Source organism: Heliconius melpomene, chromosome 21, assembly GCF_056956725.1.
Source record: "Heliconius melpomene rosina isolate 202511_hmr_F chromosome 21, ASM5695672v1, whole genome shotgun sequence".
NCBI lineage: Eukaryota > Metazoa > Arthropoda > Insecta > Lepidoptera > Nymphalidae > Heliconius > Heliconius melpomene.
In genome coordinates, this window is record NC_140409.1 from 4,750,794 (window position 1) to 4,772,040 (window position 21,247).

General features: G+C 32.6%; 2 protein-coding genes across 2 annotated transcripts; both read right to left on the minus strand.

The window, feature by feature from the left end:
- Nucleotides 1–1,099: 1,099 nt before the first annotated feature.
- S1P (membrane-bound transcription factor site-1 protease) lies at nt 1,100–19,007 on the minus strand. Its single transcript, XM_085205869.1, has 20 exons — nt 18,575–19,007; nt 17,696–17,875; nt 17,057–17,140; nt 16,770–16,866; nt 14,902–15,122; nt 13,744–13,884; nt 13,077–13,235; nt 12,532–12,619; nt 11,435–11,616; nt 10,682–10,846; nt 9,842–9,991; nt 8,417–8,499; nt 6,576–6,781; nt 5,898–6,096; nt 5,428–5,491; nt 4,984–5,124; nt 4,099–4,236; nt 3,513–3,687; nt 2,932–3,120; nt 1,100–2,494 (listed from the first exon to the last, which is right to left on the minus strand). The coding sequence occupies exons 1-20, from the start codon at nt 18,797–18,799 to the stop codon at nt 2,271–2,273; spliced, it is 3,111 nt and encodes a 1,036-aa protein (XP_085061995.1). The 5' UTR covers nt 18,800–19,007; the 3' UTR covers nt 1,100–2,270.
- Nucleotides 19,008–19,151: 144 nt separating this feature from the next.
- Nucleotides 19,152–21,181, minus strand: LOC146526949 (uncharacterized). Its single transcript, XM_085205870.1, has 4 exons — nt 21,006–21,181; nt 20,678–20,918; nt 19,892–19,991; nt 19,152–19,587 (listed from the first exon to the last, which is right to left on the minus strand). Exons 1-4 carry the CDS (start codon nt 21,072–21,074, stop codon nt 19,290–19,292), a joined length of 708 nt encoding a protein of 235 aa, XP_085061996.1. The 5' UTR covers nt 21,075–21,181; the 3' UTR covers nt 19,152–19,289.
- Between the last annotated feature and the right edge of the window lie 66 nt (nt 21,182–21,247).

Genomic DNA, 21,247 nt, shown 5'->3' on the forward strand with positions numbered 1-21,247 from the left:
GAAAGTTTGGTTAGGTTTCGATTATGGAATCCGGAGAAAATTGAGAAAGTTTGTTTTTTTGGTCAAAAATTAATTATACTGTAATAGTTACAAGCAAAAACTTTTTAAATTGATGTCAGAAGTGAGATTCCTGATCGTTGCATTTCTTTTCAACCAATCTCAAAAAAGAGGATGTTCTCATTTTCAACCAACTTCAAAAAAGGGAGATTCCGAATTCACCCGAATACTTTTTATGTTTGTTCTTGTCAATATACCAAAATGTAACTTTGCACAAAAATAATAGCTAATTAAATGAAGTTTAACATAGAACAATCACAACCACTCGTTGACAACCACTACCACCACCATCACCACTCGTTCAAGAAGCATCATTTTAAGATCTACCCATCACTAAAAATCGTAAAATAAATTAAATTTTAACAAAAACAAAAACCGACTTCTAACAATGAACTAAAAAGTGAAAAATAATTATATAAAGATTTTATAATTCTGAAGTCGGTGCCAAGTAAAACAAACAGGCTTAGTAATTAGATATTGTAGTAAGGGTGTTGTAGCATTAGTTTGACACCGACTTCAAAATTATAAAATCTTTATATAATTATTTTTCACTTTTTAGTTCGTTGTTAGAAGTCGGTTTTTGTTTTTGTTAAAAATTAATTTTTACTTCAGTATTTAACCACAGATGTACAATTTTCAGATTTTTCCTGAACTAGTACTACCTGTAGATGCTAGCTGCCAAACTTTATAATTTTAGGTTAACCGGAAGTACCTATTCATTTTAATTCCCTGTACAGTGTCGAAATACGCGTTTCTTGCGATATAAACGGTCATATAAAGCTTTACTCAAAGTAAATATAGAAATATTTTTTACGTTTTCTTAAGATTCCTGAAGGATACTTTAAAGCTGTGACATTTCAATAATTAAGACAAAGTAAAATTAATTATATGTACTCGGATACACACATAAGTACTACTAATTAAGTATGAGTATATATAACATTTTGAACTTAAACAAGCCTAGGCCCACATTTATAAATCGCTGTCCACTCTCGACGTCGATCTTGAGATGCCGAACACCGATTGAAAATAAAACAAAATATTGATAATATTCATATACTTATTTATTATTTATAAAACATTAACTACTTACATTACATTTAATAAATACCTTCTTGGCCTTATGCTAGTAATTGTTGCTAACATAACATACAATCGCAATTAATATAAATATGTATTAGGGTGTTTCAGTCTGGGGCAAAACAAACATTTTGCAGACAATCTTCTTCCAGAAATTCTTGAATATGAATTTCTGTAGTAAACATTATCGTATATGACTTCATGTTAAACGTAGTCTATAGAGTATCTCGGAGATAAAAATGACAAAAGTGTGCAACCTCTAAATATTGTTCAATTTTATTGAAATTTTACCAATTTTATTAAAAGAAAAGTCATATAAAAATCCACTATTTTAGAAAATGATACACCCTAATACATTTACCCATAACAAACAAGCCCCCAATCATTAATTTACCGTCCAAATCAACATATTATACAGGACAATCAGATATAAAAAAAATTAAGTATTGCATGGACTTCTCTATTGGTCTGTAGTGTATGCATGTGTATATTATATAACACTAAGTAATTAAAAACATAATAATAAAAATAATAAATAAAAGGAAACTTTAAAGGGTAGGGGAAAGGTTACAACCCCCAAATAAATGAATAAAATACTAAAGATACATTATTAGGATATACACACATACATACTCTACACTAACCTAAGTTTTGATATTATCGTATCCTGCCGGATGTTTGTAAAGTAACTCCTTAGTTTTAATATGCAAGTCCTAGAACCCCTATTGAGTGACATAACATTGGCCACCACGGAGTCCAGCCTTAACTTCTCTCAATTTTTTTTTTTAAAAATTATAGCTATAAATCATTTACAGGACAGAATAGTCGTGTTGATTGGTATATATATGAACGTAAAAATTGAAAACGTGGGGATTACTGCGGCTGGTCAAGATGTCACGAGGAGTGAAAGTCAATGTGAGACAATAAATGGATCCCAAGTTGAATCTTTTCTATAAATGATCTTACATGATATTATAATATGTACTCCTTGATGTACTTTCGCATTGGTTTCCTTACGTAGTTAACACTAGTGAGTTATTTTTAAACATCCTGTGTATTGTGCTATATTGTGTTAGCGAATACATTCATTCACATTTTATCCACGTCACCTACGTGGACTACGGCTACGTTTACTAGGTGGCTAAAGAGATCAGTCTTCGTCTTCTAATTTTTCTTCCGCATCTCCTCCAAAATGCTGTTAAGCAATATATAATAGCGATTATTGCAGTGAATGTTAGCAGTCGATTGTAGAACGTTGAGGTAGCAGGTTCGATGTTAGGATGGGAGCGTGATGGCGCTGCACCTGCTCCGCGCCATGCTCTTGGCGCAGCTTCCGTGCCTTCTAAATCTGGTGCACCTGTATATAACATTTTTTATGAGAAAAATATTATTATATAATAATCCCTTAGATTACGGCGGTTAAATTGCAGTAATTGCCTCCAGAATTCAGTGGAAAGTAGGGAACGGAATGTCTTAAGAGTGGTTTAACACTAGGTTTATTTTGCCTATCCTAAACAAATGTAGACGTTGATATTATAGTTAATAAAATGGCGCAGTAGCACGACGTCTGACTGTAAACGCCACAGTCGTGTGTTTGATCTCTACTCAAGGGAATTAATTATTTTCATTTCCTAGCTCTGTTAAGAAGGTAAAGCGAAGGTAAAGGCGTTGAGTTCAGCCATTCAACACGCAGTCTCAAAAGATTGGGGAGTGTAAGGGACGAAATGCTCTAACACTAGGTTTCCTGTTCTATATGCGTGAAGCATTGTTTTTAATATTAATAGCGACATATACCTATACTCTTGGGATCTGTGGGTTGATGTCTCGGTGCGAGCGTACGTGCTGAGGGCGGGGCGTGGACGGGGCGGGGCTCCAGTGTCGGCGTCTTCACGCACTCTGGTATGGGGCGGGGTCCACTCCCGTCTGGCGACAGGACTCGGGAGTACGCGTGGAGACGACCACCTTCAGCTCGTTTTGGTAGATCTGGAAGGAATATAATTATAATAAGGTTAATTTACGCTAAAGATGTTTACCATACTTTGTAAGATACGCTCCCTTGACCACGCAATTCCCATTTCTTATGAAATTAAGTTTTAGGTGTAATTACGGTGTTAAATAAAAAAATATATTTGTATTTATTCGATTATTCTAATTAATTACATTATCATTTGAAGCCGTTGTGTTGCAAAGTCACAAAATCTGACTGCAGACGCAATGATTGTCGGTTCAATTTATACTCGAGATTACAAATTGTTTTACATTTCCGCGATCTAAGAACCAGACAAAGCAAAGCGATGAATTCCGCCACTCATGCGGATAGTAGAGTGTCTTTAAGTTTTCTTCAATAAAAATATTTTCATAATTTCCATACTCACCAGATGGTATAATATGAACGTCACGATGGTGAGCAGTAGCGGCCGCCTCTTTAAGAGATGAGGGCATATGTCCTACAAGGGCATATTGAAGGGCAGCTAATAAAAGCCAGTGGCATGGTCTCGCCGCACCGCCTTCAAGGCACGACGAGTCCCCGTACACTACTAGCCGACCCGCCTGTAAAAGTAAAATATTTATATATACAAAGTCATTCTTATACAGTAACAAGTATCTTAAGATGAAAATTTGGAAGTTGAAATTTAACATATCTCTGGTGGATTTATAACATATATATGATTATTTTGCACGTCACATTGGTTCTTTACCATAGCCCAATCCACCTATAAAAATAATTAATTATACTTTTAGTTCCACGCTGTATCCTGCATAGAAGGGTAAATAACAGAGTAGAAACCTAGGAACCTAGTGTTAAGATACTTCCCTTACCCACTTTTCGCTAAATTCTCGAGGCATTGCGTGTTAAAAAGCAAAATTGAACGCCGCACATTGCCTCTAAAACAAAATATAATACGTATTTACATGAACCATAGTAATTTGAAAAAAAAAAAAAAACATAAATAACATTACCTTAGGCAGCTTATCGTTGGTGTCATTTGTATAATCTCTAGTTTCACCGTCCGTCTGTAGTAGGCCTAATATGGGCACGTCGACCGTTTTACCGCTCGACGCACCCCCGCCTCCGTTCGGCTTGTCACCTGACATAATCTAAAATATTAATAGCATTTAATAGAAAAATAATTTTAATAACGTTAGCTTCTCCATTCACGAGAGAATATAGAGAAGGTAACATTTGTTATATGTCTTTATTTTTAATATTAATATCTTAATTACAGTTTTCTAGCAATTTACTTTTATTTTACACATAGATAAATAGCGAAACGTCCAGAAAAAGCTTAGCATATTTGCGTTCTCCACTTTTCATTAATTTTAGAGTCTATAATGTAAAGTATTCCTTATCTCCAGCCACGTGCCTGCTTTTTGGGAGATAGATAATTAAGCCATAGCTAGCTGTAAAATATCTTTATTTTATCCTCTTACTGCTGATTGCAACAATGAAAGTTTTATGTAACCAAGCAAAGATAAATGTGTATATTAAAAATAATAATTTTGTTAATATAACCGACAACAGTATCATGACGAGGATCGATTTCCTTCCTTCTGCAATGTTTCTGAGTGTAATTTCCCGCTTGAGATAGCTCTATTATAAATTAAACTACATGTTGTGCGGTTTAAAACTTTTTATGTTTCACTTTGTATATATAACTTGAATATTGTTGGAAATCGCAGTAATTTTTATTAAAAGACAAAAAACATTTAACAGCTTCGCGCTGTATTTCGAATGAAAAATAATTGTCAATTTATATATTTTTTGTTGGGCACAAATAAATATACAAAGTCAAAAACAAAGAAAAAGTAAGGAAATATTGTTTTTATGACAATAGTTTTAATTACTTGTTGTCCCTGATCCGACAGCTGCGCGGTGACCAGCACGCCGTGCTCCGGGAAGCTGTGTATGTGAGTGCCGCTCGCGTAGTACATGGGATGACCGGCCAGTTTAAAGGAGCCCTCGAAAACACGATCCCCGAGGGCTACCTGCATAAAGAAAATCAGTTTGTAAGTCAACGTCCCGCTTCATCTTCTTAGTAAAGCTAGGAAATGAAAATATTTCATTCCCCCGATGGCGAGTCGAACCCACGACTTTCGAGTTTACGCTGTCCTACTGCGCCACCACGACCCCAATTTTAGTATCAGATTAGAAAATTAAATTAAAATATTAAAGTTGTTTGATCAGTTTAGGACGGCAAGAAATAGATATATTTTTAATTAATTTCATAAGGCTTGTCTGGAATGTAAAGTGCCTGCTATGTAGGGCTAAATATTAAATGATATACTCACTTGGTACATACTTAGTAGATCATTTAAAGCCGGGACGTTCGCTCCGCCTGTTTCAGGTATCCACCTAAAATATAACAATATCTTCAAAGTATGTATATGTAATAATATAATATCGAAATAAGAAAAAAATAATATATTATACTAAATACTTAAATAATATTGACGTAAGGTGACCATTTAGGCCCTTATATTCATCTTAGCTACATTTTTTTCCGAGTTCACAGATACTTTAACATTTTTTTTTATTTAGAGATAATTTATTTTGAACGGATATCCTATGATGTGTGTTTAATAAGAATGAGGGAACCTTTATATCTTAATATATACTTTTCTAAGTAACATCTGCTTCGCAAATATCTCACAAAAGCATAAAATGTTAATGAAAAAATAATCATTGCTTTAAATACTACCGTAACAGCCTATGTCAATTTAAGTATAATTTTGTGAAATATCAAGAAATCTGCACTTACCATTGCCTTGTATTTTCATCGTAAAATTTTACATGTCGCAGCAAGGAAGCGTTGTACCAATCGGCAAAAACTATGAGAGATAAGCCGGAGTCCACCGCTTTTTTGAGGGCTGCCATTTCTTCAGGAAAGTATTCGTCTTCCGGGTCGACGAGGAGCAGAGCACCATATAGCGATGTATCGACACATGTTAAAGGGCTGCCTGGTGAAAAGAGTAAAAGTGAACAATATTAGTGAATCTCTTATTAGGAAAAAACGGAAGATTGTTTTATTAAGATTTGAAAATTAAATATATTTTTTAAAATTCATGCTGTATCCCGCAAATAGCAGAGTAGGCAGAGGGAACCTGGTGTTAAGACCCTCCGTTCCCAACGTTTCAAACGAATTCTGGAGGCATTGCGTGTTAAGTGGCGGAACTCAACACCGCGCTTTACTTCGATACCAGAGCAAAGAAGTGTAAAATGTTAAATATTCCATTTCCTCGAGTGGGTATCGAACCCACAAGCGTTTACTGACAGACCATTGTGCCCACGACACGTCTGATCTTTATAAATCAATATACATTTTAATCTACGTATATAGAATCACGAACTAACACAGAGTCCTTTTAAAATTGACATTTTCATTTAATCGAGCGTCAAATTGCAGAGAATTCAAAGAGATTTCGCATCAAAATCTTACCCATAACTTCTAAATAGAATCCATGTTCACGCAATCGTCGGTACATATCTCTGAAGTTAGTATGCACGTGGTCAGCATGCCAATCCAAAGGGTCATGTTTAGCGCGTAGGTCATCTCGGGGAAAATATCCCCCAGGATATCGTAAACTATGGAACTGGTCCCATAGGAGTCGGCGGCCGCGGACCGGCACTGGTATTATCCTGGCACTACCGTAAAGATAAAAGCGATACATAAATATTAATATAATAGATACGAAGTAGGAACCAGGGGCAAAGGCGTGCGACTGTAAAAGCAACAGGTTGAGGGTTCGATTCCTAATTATGGGGGTATGAAATAAATAATATATCCATTATTATCATTAATGTGTCCAAATGCGCCGTTGAGTTCCGCTACTCAAAATGCAATACCTCCAGATACGGTGGAGTGTCGATCGGAAGTGTTTTAATGAGAATGGAGTATTTTAACACTAGCTTCCATGCAAGATAAAAAATAAAAAAAATATAAGTGCATATAAGAATAGGTATTATTTGAATAAATAAAAAATGGATAACATAAGCGATAGCTCTATCAATAAATCTGAATTTATTATGAATCTCATCTTATCTGAACAATAGTTCCAATATCTGTGTTTCTAAAAATATACAAAATTTCAAAATATATATTTTTTGATTGGAATTAATATAAAAAAAACTATAATCAAAAGATAAACTACATCCGGATTTTTTATAAGTAATCATAACATAAGCTGGGTTTAAGCCTAGATGTTGTTAGAACAATTTGATAATATTGATTATTGCAAAATCGAGAAAACCGTGGAACATTTTTAATTTTCAAATTGCAATACACGTGTTCCTAGTATCCAAGTTTATAACTAAGCATGAAAAACGTAAAGAAAGCGTGTATCCCATTAAAATAACGATCCTATTAGAACGTAAGATAAATCTATTAAGCCAATAAATCTATTTGAGGTCGGCACCTTTGTGCGCCGCTTTCAAGTAATTCTCGCCAGTTGCATATTTTCATATGTGCATATATCTATCGCTATTCATATTAGATTGAAAATATCGACACACAAAGGAGGATGATCCTATAGTAATTTACACAGCACGTTCGTATCCGGTGGTTTATCAATACAATCCAAAGTCGAAGATATCTAGATAGATGTATCTAAGTCTCTCACTGAGTCTTTATGTATTACTTTGTTGCGCTGACCTCGACCGGCATTTGTATGAAAATAAGAACGTACGAGATAGAAGGTGCGTTTTATTTTATTTACATTTGACACGCTCACGAGGGTTGTAGCGTGAAATATAACTAAAATAGCTTAGAAAATAATACTTGAGAGTCATATGTCAATGTCATGGCAAAATGTTTTTTACACAATGATAATATTTATTCTTTTTTTTTGTACTTCACGCTGTATCGTGCGCTACGCTAATTAAATGGGCGATGGAGTGTCTTAACGCTAAGTTCACTCTGCTTACCCTGCAGCCTGCTATATGCGGGATTATTTAGGCCGCTTGCACAGCACGAGGTGTGTTAAAAGTGCGATGGTTTGGGGATATATTTCTGCATTCGGACCAGGCGAATTACCAGTTTTTATTGATAATACTTGTATAATGGACAAAAATTTGTATTTGAATATTTTAAAGGAAAATGTAAGTAAAAGTACTATGAAAATGTGCATTTATATTTGTGCAGCGATATTTGTTGTATAATTGAATAAAAGTTTTGCAACCACTGCCTAATAAGAGCTGAACCATATCGGAAATAGATGGAACTGTTATGTTTAATGCCTATTTGCTTAAGAGACAGCTTCTATGAAACATTTGCATATTTACCGTATGGGCAACATAAGCGTAGTATTTTTCATGGTGCGGTCGACGACCTCGTCGTAACTCTCTATAGTTACGTTCACGTGACCCTATAAGAAGGAAAATAATTATTAAATAGCTGCATAAATATTATGTCTCATAAGTTTTCTAAAGCCTTATTTGTAGCTAACGTAGACTGAATGAGTTATTTTAACGATTTATTTTTAGAGATTAATAATATCTAATAGTATAGATCACATTAATAAACAATATTTTAACCTCATCATTTCTCCAGTAGACATCGAATTTAAACCCATTGTTGAGTGTGTGCACTCATATACTATCCCACATCGCCATAATGGCGTCAATATTAGAAAGCAAATTCTTATTTTAAAATAATCACTTTAATCTATATTTATAAAATCGAAAGATCACTCACTCATCTCAAAAACTACACGTGCTAGGAATCTCAAATTTTGCATGGACGTCACTTATAGGACGTAAGTACTCATGGAGACAGAAATTAATAATAACGTAGTTTACGCAGGCGAAAGCGCGGGCGAGCCGCTAGTTTCTAATATCATTTTCAAATACTTTACATTATACTACTGAGAACATTAATTTTACATTATTATTTTATTTTATATTATTGCTTCATATATAATTTAGGTTCTCACAGGGCCCCTTGCACACAGGCAGTTTAAATTAGATTATATCAAAGTGACAGTTAAATTGACTTGAGAATAAAGTTATAAGCGAAATTTGTATATATAAAAGGGACATAAATATAAGTTTAGATTAGTATTATCTATCGAATAATTTAGTCTACATAATAAATGTATATCTATTATATCACAAATTATTCGAATCATTCGAACTATTCGAAGCTGGTTTAATTATATTTTATTTGTACAATATTTTTATATTTATTTATGTCTCAATAATTGGGACTCAGTAGCATAATTCCCTGTATAGGTGAGACATTTTATCAGGGTGGGACTGGTCTCGAAACGGGACTGGTTACAAGCACATTTATATGTAAATAAACTCGTTCAACTTCAAAACTCTTTTTAAATGATATAAAATCCTTCGTGGCTTCAGATCCCGACTCACTAAGTCTCAATGTATATCTTTTGGAAGAGGTCATCGTAACGCAACGGCACAGTTTCTGACCGTATCTGATGGTTGTGTGTTCAATTCCCATTTGGGGGAATGAATTATTTACATCGTCTTGCTTTGGTTACCAAAGCAAGACCAACTTCGGTCTTGACCAAAGAGAGTTTCGCCACTAAATATAGAAATACCAACCACCAAATATTAGGTGGTGCGTTGGGAACGGAGTGTCGTTAACACTAGGTTTCATCTTTCTATCCTGATATATGCGGAATACAGCATGAAAAAAAAGACGTTCAAAATGCTACATTTTATATCTAAATATATTATTTATCATACCTCAACAATACCGTCAAAATTCGCGCCCGCTTCCAGAACAGTGAAACTAAGTGCAAGCCAACCGGACCACGGCCATAGTATTTGACTGTAATCTGCTGACACCGACAATATTACGCCGTGAGGTAAATGCGGATGCCATGTTACTTTTATCTAAAACAATAGTAATATTATTATTAGGAGTCAACTACAAATTACGTTTTACGATAGTGGGTTCGATTCCAATTCAAGGAAATGATAGTCGACGCAATGCAAAAACAATCATAAAAATGGTGTGAACAACACTAATTTCCGAAATATCACATATATGTGATGTTACATTAGGGAGAGTATCACATATGTGACCAACTACGATAAGGATGGGGGACGGATCAAAAAAAATAAAGAAATCATATTATTAAAATTTCATTAAAACAAAAGTTTATAAAAAAAAAAATAGGCAAAGGCACCGTATTTAAATAAAAAAATATACATGTCCATAAAATATCGCTTAGCCATAATTCATTTCGCTTTTAAAATAGTTTATTTGCAACGCTATTCAAGCAACAGTAAATTCACACAGCAGCAATAGGAAAATATAATTATAAGTACATATATAAATATAGGAATATAATTATATTCTTCAATAAAAAACTTTAAAGCATAATATTTATTTTAAATATTTTTTTATTAAACTGTTTCTTTCTACTCATTAGATAAGTTTATAGTTAAAATCTAAATAATCGAATTCTTTAGAATATAATTATATTCTTCAATAAAAAACTTTAAATCAAAAATCAAACAAATCAAAAAAAAGAAATACAATCTTTATATCATATTGCAATTTTGTGTTATATTACTCACCACTTCGCCCGCAACGCCAAGACCATTGATGACAGTGACGTTAGCTATAGTTGGTTGTGCACTATAGTACAGTGGCTGGGTGCAGTAGGGCCACATATACTGGCATTCAGTCAGATCTATGTATGGAGGACTAAGACTGGCCTGGGGTTCGTATTCGCGGAGAAACTGAAACACGATTTGTTGTGATTATAACGAATATTTAAATTTTTTTTGTGTTAAGACCATACTATTGTTTAGGTACTGAAATCGGTATAACATATTTAAAAGTATTATGTAATACTGTATGTACATATAATAACGCATGACACCGCATGACAATATTTTTATCTTCACGTGTTTATAGGTCTAAGTATTTTTCTGCATGTAATAAAAATATGGGTCCAAGTTGTGTATATCCTAACTGAGTTTTCTTCACCTACTTGGATAAATCATGAATATGAAAAATAATTTAAAGAAAAATTTTAAAAAGAGAAGAGAAGAAATTCATGACAATCTATATAGACACCAATCCTAAAACACAAATTAAATTGTAGCAAATAATGTTTTAATGACTTATAAAGCTATTTACTATTTAAAATCTAATCATATTTGTACATATAGTCATTATTGGAGTCGGCGCCAACTTTATTTATTATATTTACTTTTTAAATATTTTTAGTAGATTTTGTTCGGTGTAATCAGTTGTTATATCTAAAAGTATTTTTTTTGCCTAGCAATAAAACTTTAAAATATTTAAAATCTTCTCAAATTTACCTGATATGCACTGATAAGATCTAACTTCCCGTGGCCCTGTTCAAACATGTTAGGGCCGGAGAGTCGCCTGGCTGTTATACAAAGGGCCTGTTTGACCGCCGCTGGTGTAAGATTCTGTCGGGGAACACCGCTAGCTAGAAGCGCTATAGCACCGGCAACCACTGGTGAAGCTACTGAAGTACCTGTACAAATTTATAATTTCTTTCAATGTTACCACTGTATATTGTAGTCGTAAATTTGAAGGATATTTGTATAGGTTGTCCAGAATGTAAAGTCGGTAGAAATGATTAAATGCTAAAGAACTTATAAAAATCCGGGAAAATGTAAAATTTTTCATATATATATTAAGTAACATATCCTATTTTTGTACAAAAAATTGTATCCTCCACTATAACACTGATAACACCTCTTTGAATTTCTTTCTTTCATTAGTGTATTGTTAATACACATTTGTTGAGGGCATACAAAGACACATTGCGTAGGATCACATTATCTGATAGGCCTTCCCTGATTGCCATACAAGGAAGTTTTTTAAGCCAACTTTTCATCAATTAGCGTTTGTTGAGATAAAAAAATGAAAATTATCCACAACTAGGAATAATAAAAAAAAAATATTTTTTATATAAAAAAACTCGGAAAGCATGCTTCTATAACGTACAACTCCTATAATTTAATACTCCTAGAATTTTGTAATAAAATCACGTACGTTCGAACTTTGTTTTATTATATGTATGTATTTTTATTACAATAAACAATATCTAATCTAACATGCATTAATCCGACAAAAATATAAAGTATACTATTCAAAATTTTCTGTAATAATATCTTATAGTGCTTTAGTATAGGGTACATGACTATGTTTAGAATGCTATGCTCATCTACATCAATTAATACTAAAGAAATCTTTATAAAGAATAGCTTTTTCCTTTTATGTGGAAAAAAATGTGAGTATAAGTTAAGATAATATATGGTAAATACTAGAAAAAAATTAACATTATAACATAATAATAAAGACAAATTGATTGTTTATTCCTCGCTCAATATTATTTTATAATAAAAAACGAACGTCATGTACCCTATTGCTTACTTTAGCATACCACTAAGGGATCTGCACCCGCCATTCACACTGGAGCCGCGAACGCCACTCCCATACGTCACAATGTCGGGCTTCATACGACCATAGCCCTGTGTAATAATAATAAAAATGGTTATAATAGAAAACAGGCCGCCGTGGCGCAGGGGCACAAGCGTGTGACTGCAAACACGATGGTTGTATTGATGGTTTGATTTCCACTCAGGGGAATAAAATATTTAATATTTTAATTTCCTCGTAAAATAGTATAAAAATAAAAATACAAGCTCAATAGTGTTGAATTTCTCAATTGGTCAATAGTAATAATGAACATATCACAGAACAGAAGTGTTTTAATGGGGAACAATATTCTCTGTTCTTCCATCATTTAAGAGATATTTCGTCTTGAGTGCCACAATTTTATCACGAATAAGTATCGAATTTATAACTATTCTAAGTAGAGTCGAACTTAAACTACGCTACAATGTCTTTATAGATAGTATATTTTGTAATATTACCTAAATAGCTAAAACTTAATACTAAATATTTAATAAGATATAAAAGACCTACATCCGGCAATTCCCATGTAGTCATGCCTCTGGAAGAGAACTTGGCGATGCGATCATCGAACCCTATACCCCCCACTCCGATGACGTCCATTTGATCCGCTGGGTTGTTTAGTGTTCCGTACAACGGTCCATCGTTGCCTATAGCGGACACCATGATCACCTGGTCAATAAACATTGTTTATATTAATATTGTATTATTATTATTAGTATTTATTTTTAGCCTCAGAGTGTATCCCGTTATGACTGTCTCATAATTTGTCTTAGTAATTTAATTGTACACATAAATTATGTTTTTGTTTTTATGAATAACTGTAAACACAAAGACATTCTACTAAATCATAGGATATCTTGGCGCCGCGTCACGATGCCTGACTATAAAGGCGATGGTTCGATTCCTTTGATGAATAATTTTCATCTCTATCTGGTAAAAAGACGAAATGCTGCGTTCATTTCTCCCATCCAACACGCAGTGCCTCAAAAATTGGGCGGAGAGTGCGGAACGGAGGTTCCCTCTGCCTACCCTGCTACATACGAGATAGAGCGTGAAGCAAAAAATATCATGGGTGAACGGCAGTTCACTCAATTTAAAAATGTAATTGACTTAATTGTTGAAATATCAAAAAACATGCATACACAAAATTAGGTTTTTTAAAAATAATTCCATTTACCTTATTGGCGCTTAATTCCCATACTTTATCAACAAATGGATGGTCCATGAAATCTGGTCCACCAATACTCAAATTAAGTACATCGATCTTTCGCATAATAGCATAATTGAAAGCATCTAAGAACCATGACGTATAGGACACCTGTAATATGTTAAAAAAATATATTTAAAATCTTTTTGTATTGGATAGTCCATTTATGGAGATGGGCTATAATAGCCATATACTATATGCCCCAATAATAGGTAAGTACACACAGATATATGGTCAAACAAAATTTGTCATTCATAAACAACTCTTATTTCCATGGTATGAAGCGAAAGAGGTTGCGGGTAATAATTAAAAATAATGAAATTGGAATCTAATCGTAAATGAATAAATCTATAGTAATATAATAAAGCGGAAGAGTTTATTTGTTTGTTTAAGCGCCTAAGATTTGATAGAAATTTGTCATGGGTTTTTGTGTTTATTTACACTATGAGTTGGTAGCAAGCGTTGCTTACGTAAACGCTACAAAACATGTATTTCATCCACAACTACCTAACAATGGAATTAAAATAATTATGAGAACTCAAATGTTTCTTAACATAACTAAGAGTTCATTTACATGATATTACAAAGAGCATAATACGCTCTATTTACATTACATCAATGAGTATTTTTAGTGAATTCGTAGTGAACTAATAAAACGGAAAGTTTTCATTTATATATTCCATTTCATTTATATTTATATACTTTATTGGACTTTAAAAAATAACATATAAGTAAAACAAAATTGAGATATTCGTTAACAATGGTGGGCTTATTTCTAAAAGAAATCTCTTTCAGCCAACCGAAGGAAGTGGATATGACTGACCAACAGCGGGAAGAGATTACAATGCAGTTTTTAACACAGATAGAAAAATAAATAAGAAATTAAAAGTAATAATAATAAAGAAGACACATAATGATTCAAATACATAAATAGCTACATATACATCCAAAGATATGCATCCTATATACATATATACTGTAATTACAAATTAAATAAATTAAATAAAATAAAGTAGTAGAAACATAAGAAGAGCAGCAGTGACGAAATCGACATTATATTAAGTTAACTTACATATTACCGTATCATGGTTAGTTAGAGCAAAGTGTGAAGTTACTTTTGTTACTTACTTGGTTATCAGTAAACACTCTAAATATATGTAGATCTGCGTCTGGTGCGAACCCAAGGCAATCAGCTCTGGACGCTATGACACCCGCTACAAAGGTGCCATGGCCCAAGGCATCGTCTAACGTGTTTTCTCCGGTCCAATCCGTTCTTTCTCTGACACGCCCAAAATGTGGATGATTCCTCGCTAGCCCCGTGTCGAATACCGCTACTTTGATACCCTCCCCTGAAATAGTTGTTTTAAATATTTAATCAACACGCGTGGGACTGCAAATGCGTCTAGGGTAGTGGGTTCCTATCCCACTCGGGGAAATGAAATATATAATATTTTCATTTCTCGCTTTGGTGTCGAGACAAAGCGCGGCGTTAATCTCAACTGGCAATACTTCTAAAATTCGGCGGAAAGCGGGAGTATGTCTTAACACTAGGGCCCCGGGCTTCCTCTGCCTACCCTGTTATGTATGGTGTACAGTGTGGAACTGAGAAAAACATCTATATTTTTAGAACTTACTTTTTGTTTTGTATTTTACCTAACAAGTGTTTATGTAAAGTGTATGCATTTATAATTTTGAATTATTGTTATTGTTACCGTCTTTATTTTAATAATGTAGACATTTAACATTTATTATTTTAATTTTAAGAAAACAACCAAAACATATTTTCTCCAATCTTTTCATATTTTATACATTCGATAGAAATTACGAAGGTAAGTTTCTTAATACTCAGTCATAACTTAGGTTCTACATACGAGTACACTATAAAAACAGTATAAATGGCAGTCTGTATGTCTGTCTGTTTGTTTAGTAATACGTTAGTTACGTAATATTTGATAATGATATAGTAACTTTTTAATTGTGACATTTTAATTATATTTTATAATTAAAAGTCTTAATTTCCTTAAGAGAAAAAAATAATTATTTAAATCACATGCTCATTACATAATTTAAACTGTATTCTCAGGTCGGTTTGATAATAAACAAAAGATTTTTTTATACACGGTCCCACAAAAGTCACAAGGTTATCGTTAACCTATTTAAAAACCTCGCAAATATGAACTATAAAACAAAATAAATATCAATTTCTATAATAATATTCTATATTTTAATTCTTTATTGTACACAATTTGTATTTAAACAAATATGTAGGAAGGCAGGAAGGCGGTCTTAATGATAAAGGGCAGCCTCTAGCCAGTTCTGTAGGATTAAAAAAATTGCAGGACACAGCAGAATAGGCAAAGGGAACCTAGTGTTAAGACACTCCGTTGCCCGCTTACTTACTTTTTATTTTTGATTTTTATTTTAAAAGATTGATAATGATAATAATACACATATATTATCTTTTTTAAAATAATTAACTTATGAACTGAGTAACATACATACACATTTTATCGATATACATTTCATGTATTTCCTTTCCACATCTACAATCGACATATTTTTTGTTTGTGCTATGCTCTTGTTATCTCTTCGACCAAATGACGCATCAATTTTTATGACTGAATTTATTTTAACATATCTAAATACAATTCAGTCTTATTGAACTAGTAATAGCTATATAACCGATGATAAAAAGATCTCTAGATTTTGTTATGACAAAATCCTCATACTTCACACACAAATTCACTTTGAATGGGAATCAAAACCACGATAGTAGAATAAGAATTATAATTTCTTTGTGGATAAAACAATATTATCTGTAGATAATAAAGTATTATTATTTTTAGCGTCGAGCTCTATTCCTGACGTAGCAGAGTAGGCATAGGCAGCCTTGTGTTAAGACAATCCGTTTCCCTCAGCATTTGCCTTATTACTAGAGTGAGGAGATAAAGATAATGAAAAAATAAAAGTATAAAATGTCATAAGAAAATAACTACCTGTCACTCCAAGGGACCAAAGCAAGTCAGCTTTCAAAACGGATGTTATCTGCCGCGGCACTGTTCTCAATAATTTTCTGGATGTATATCCAGCATTCTGGAGACAAAAAATATGTATTATCTTTATGATCAATTTAGTAATACTTTAATATACTTTTGCAATTTTTAAATCAGCTTACGCTTTATCTCGCACACAGCAGGGTAGTCAGAGGGAACCTAGTGTTAAGACACTCCACTCACATGTTGTGTCACATTTCACTATACTATAAACTTATAAGCAAGCCTACCTCTCGAGGTTTTCTAATGGAGTGAAGTGTTCGTCTATGATTTCTCCAACCAGTATATATACAGCCATTTGGTCCACAATCATCCTGAATAACAAAAATATTATACAAAAATAAGCTAAAAAGAGCACATTAAAGTAAGTCTACTTGCTGCAGGTAGTAGTAGTATTGATTAAACTGTCTAGATGTATTATCATATAATATTATAATAGTATTCCAGTTTTTAAAATCAATCATATTTTATGTCTGTCCAAAATATATGTATAATAAAAACAGCAAAAAATTCATTTAAATCTGTCCAATTGTTCTGAAGATGCACTTGCAAATATTTACTTTTTACTTGTTTTTTTATTTTTTGCACTTATAGTCAAATACTGTCCTAGCACCATCATAGCTTAAATTTTCAATTATATTTTAATAAATTGCTTGCTGAAAAACTTTTGCGAAGGCAGCATTTTATTATTCTATATAATTTAGCAGGGTACCGATCTCACCTACATAGTTCGGAAAATGTGAATGTACAGACAGATAAAATAATAAAAAAAATATAGATTGTATTTGTTTATGACTATTTTTTTGTAAAAACATTTAATGAATAACTTCACCTTTTTACTATTTTAATAGAGTAAAGATTATACAAACCTCATTAACATATTTAATGGTACGCTGGACTTGGCGCTGTACTGTAACATGTTTAACTGCAGGGTGATCACATAAAGCTTCTATACCATTTTTTATATCATCATCAAAAATAATAACATCAAAATCACTAGGATATTCTTTTGCTGGGTTATTGCGCTGGAGAATGGTCCAATTTGTGACCTATAATGAAAAGAAACTACTAAGCTTTCCATGCAGAGTTAAGAGTTTACAGCAGTACCTGGGAGCTAAGTGTAGGTTTGAGCATTAATGCTCTTTAGAAATTTGTATTAATGCTTGCCTATACTGTTTGAATTCCTCTCAACACCAGCACCAAATACAAAATAATTCTACAATTGCTTCCTTTAGTAATGTCACTAGCCATAATTATATAATTACTACATTTCTATTTGAACATAAAACAATAATTTTATGAAATAAAACCAATTGAATAATCTTAAACCAAGCCTTGAGAATGTTTAAAAAAATATTAATATTTAATTTTAATTAATTAATTTCCACAATTAATTGTGGAAACATCTCATATTATAGATACCTATGAATCATAATCATATACTGTTTATCTTACATGATAAAAATGAGGAGGCTCTTTATAAATAATTATTAAATTAGATAACTATACAACCAATTTACAATTAAAATAGAATATGTGCTGATTGGAATTATGTTAGTAAATAAGTCCATATTATTTATTTCATTGTTTTTCTTAATCACAATATACAATAATTTGAATCTACTCACAGGAGGTTTATTTATGTTATTGTTTTGCTGAACCATTTATATGAGCTTAATTAGAATAACAGCTTCATAGTCTTATTTATATAAATAATTTATAAAGAAGTAATAAAATGTGGGACTTACCCCAGCATTTCTGAGTGCAGCAGTAACATAATTTTCTCTTGTTCTTCTAGTAAAATAGCCTTTAAATGTTATTATATGTTCACTGTTTATTATGTCTGTAGCGAATTCGTATTCCACACGTGCTGTAGTAGTTCCATTACACAGGGTATCGTTGTCGATGGCATAAGTAATTAATATATTGCAATAACTAATTATAAGTAAGAAAATATAATGGGTCAACCCCATGTTTTTGTTTATACGGGTAGTTACATTTTTACATAAAATAAATGTTCTTTTCTTTTATATAATTTTTAAATCGCCATAGTAAAGCTATGATATTGAAATTAATAAATATTATTATTGAAGATCAACTTTAATTGACCTACCGCACAAATATATTACAGATTATCAATCACTTTACACTTACATCTAAACACTAGCTCTGGCTGCCAAATGAATAATTATAATGCTTGAAGGTAGTGTTGGCAAACTATCGATAGTTTAAATCTAAAAAAGCCCATGTGATCAATTAAATAGATAGTATCGAAAGTATCGATAGTTCAAAAGGGTACAATACTATCGATATTATCGTTAGTATCGTATCTCATAGTCAGAAAAGTATCGATACTATCGATAGTACAACAATAAAAAAGACAATCAGTGTCTTTTACTTAAGTTATAGTATAACATACTAGTTAATATAATAATAATAGTAGTGAAGCAGTTGTAGTGTAACTCAATGGAATGAGATTTCGTCATCAGATGATGTCAGAAGAATAGTTTCGACTATTTCTTTATTCGTTTCTTCTGTGCCATATATAATTGAGTATTGGTCATGACAATCAGAACAAACAGAAGATTCATTTTCCGAGTAGCTTGAATTTTCAGTGCTGGTGCTGTTGTCTAAAATTTCATCATCATCGGAGCTATCTGTTTCATCCGTTTCATTTATACTTTGAGTATCTTCTACGTCCTGCGAGTTATTTTTCATTTCCTTATCCAACGAACTATTTTCTGTCTGTTTGTCAACAAACCTAGAAATTTTAATTTAAATAATTATACCAAATATAAAATATTTTTTTAAAGTAACATGCAATTCTTATATTCGCTCGTGGGGAATATAGTATTTTAACAGCAGGTAGTACCCATTACCTAGTGTTAAGACCCCACTACATTTAGAATACAACATGAACATTGCGCTCTGTACCACGCCGTTTGTTGATTTTAATATGGAAAGACTCTTAAACATTAATTATATAATGACCGCAGAGCCAAAGCAAGCCAGTACATAATACATACACCTAAAGCTAATACAAGCATATTAAAACACTTTATTACTTCTTCCGGAAATCTGCGCTATTTTCAGCAGGATCAGCGTGATGTGCTCTCTTGAGACCGCTTGATGACGCGATCATCCAATCTTTTTGTACATCTCGATCTGAAAAACAGAAATATTGTAAAGTTTTCATATTTGGTACTAGGCCGTCGTGGCCCAGTACGTGATATGACTGTAATGCGACGGTTGTGGGTTCGATCCTCACTCGGGGGAATAAATTATTATTTCTTAATATTTTCATTTGTTTGCTCTGGCACCAAGGCAAACACCTGGCATTGAGTTCCGCCACTCAACACGCAATGCTCGAAAAATGTAGCGGAAAGTGGGGAACAGAGTTTCTTATAACTATGTTATACCTGCTGTGTACGGGATACAACGTGAAGCTGATTTGGTTTTTTTTTACACATTTTGTTAATAAAAACTTTAAATTTTTATATCCAAATTATTGTACCTTGAAGTCATATCTATTTATTTATATTTTTAATATAAAGCACTTCGCTGTTGGTTAAGTAAGGTTATGCACAAGAACAAAAACAAGATCATGGCTTTCATAAAAAAGGAAAAAGCTACTTTGAGTCAATGATTCACGAATGATACTCTACCTACCTTGTTACATGTAGGATACAGCCGTAAAGTTGAATAAAAGTTATTTGTCTTTGTCCAGATTTTTTTTTGGCAATAATAACTTTATTCATCTTTCTTTGTAAATTTAGTTCGTGTACTATATATTTTATACACAAATACATTTTTTAAAAAACTCTCTTCAATTGTAATAGCTAATTTTTTACTTGTCTCATTGTGAGGTTGAACCGGACTATCTTCTTTTTTAATTTCTACATGTTTTTTAGGATCTGGTTCCTTATTGTAATTATGGTCCTTTGAAAAATCTGTATTATTATCCATTAATACATTTGTGTCTTCATACGATGGTTGCATATTATATCCTTGATCTACTGGTCTCCGATACCAAATAGGATAACGAGAAGACGATGGACCCGGTACAACAACCATAGTGTTCATTAGTTGTCTCTGAAATAATTGAAAGTCTATATAAGAAATATTCCAAAAGTATATGATATTAAAGCAATTAAAATTACGTTAATGAAATTTACTCACTTTTTGTGGAGACGGCGTAGCTTCTTCGTCGGAAGAGACTAATAATATTACATCCTCGTTTTTAGACATTTTAGAAACAAAATGTTGCTTATATATCTCTAACCAGTAAATAATTTTAAAATATTCCTCCTACCTACAAAGGACTTACTTCACTGTCAAAACTTTCTAAAATTTATTTTACTACCCTCTAGTTTTGTAAGATTCGTCACATTACTTATCTGTCATTCCGGTTACTGTTATTG

Excerpts from the sequence above, each read along its gene's own strand:
- S1P (XM_085205869.1), bottom strand. The coding sequence starts at position 18,799 with ATGGGGTTGACCCATTATATTTTCTTACTTATAATTAGTTATTGCAAT. Across the intron at positions 13,236-13,743 it reads GGGAATTAAGCGCCAATAAG|GTGATCATGGTGTCCGCTAT; the intron begins GTAAATGGAATT and ends TTTATTGACCAG. Across the intron at positions 6,782-8,416 it reads ACGCTTATGTTGCCCATACG|TGCCAGGATAATACCAGTGC; the intron begins GTAAATATGCAA and ends TCTTTACGGTAG.
- LOC146526949 (XM_085205870.1), bottom strand. The coding sequence starts at position 21,074 with ATGTCTAAAAACGAGGATGTAATATTATTAGTCTCTTCCGACGAAGAA. Across the intron at positions 20,919-21,005 it reads CTACGCCGTCTCCACAAAAA|AGACAACTAATGAACACTAT; the intron begins GTGAGTAAATTT and ends CAATTATTTCAG. Across the intron at positions 19,992-20,677 it reads TCAACCTCACAATGAGACAA|ATCGAGATGTACAAAAAGAT; the intron begins GTAAAAAATTAG and ends TCTGTTTTTCAG.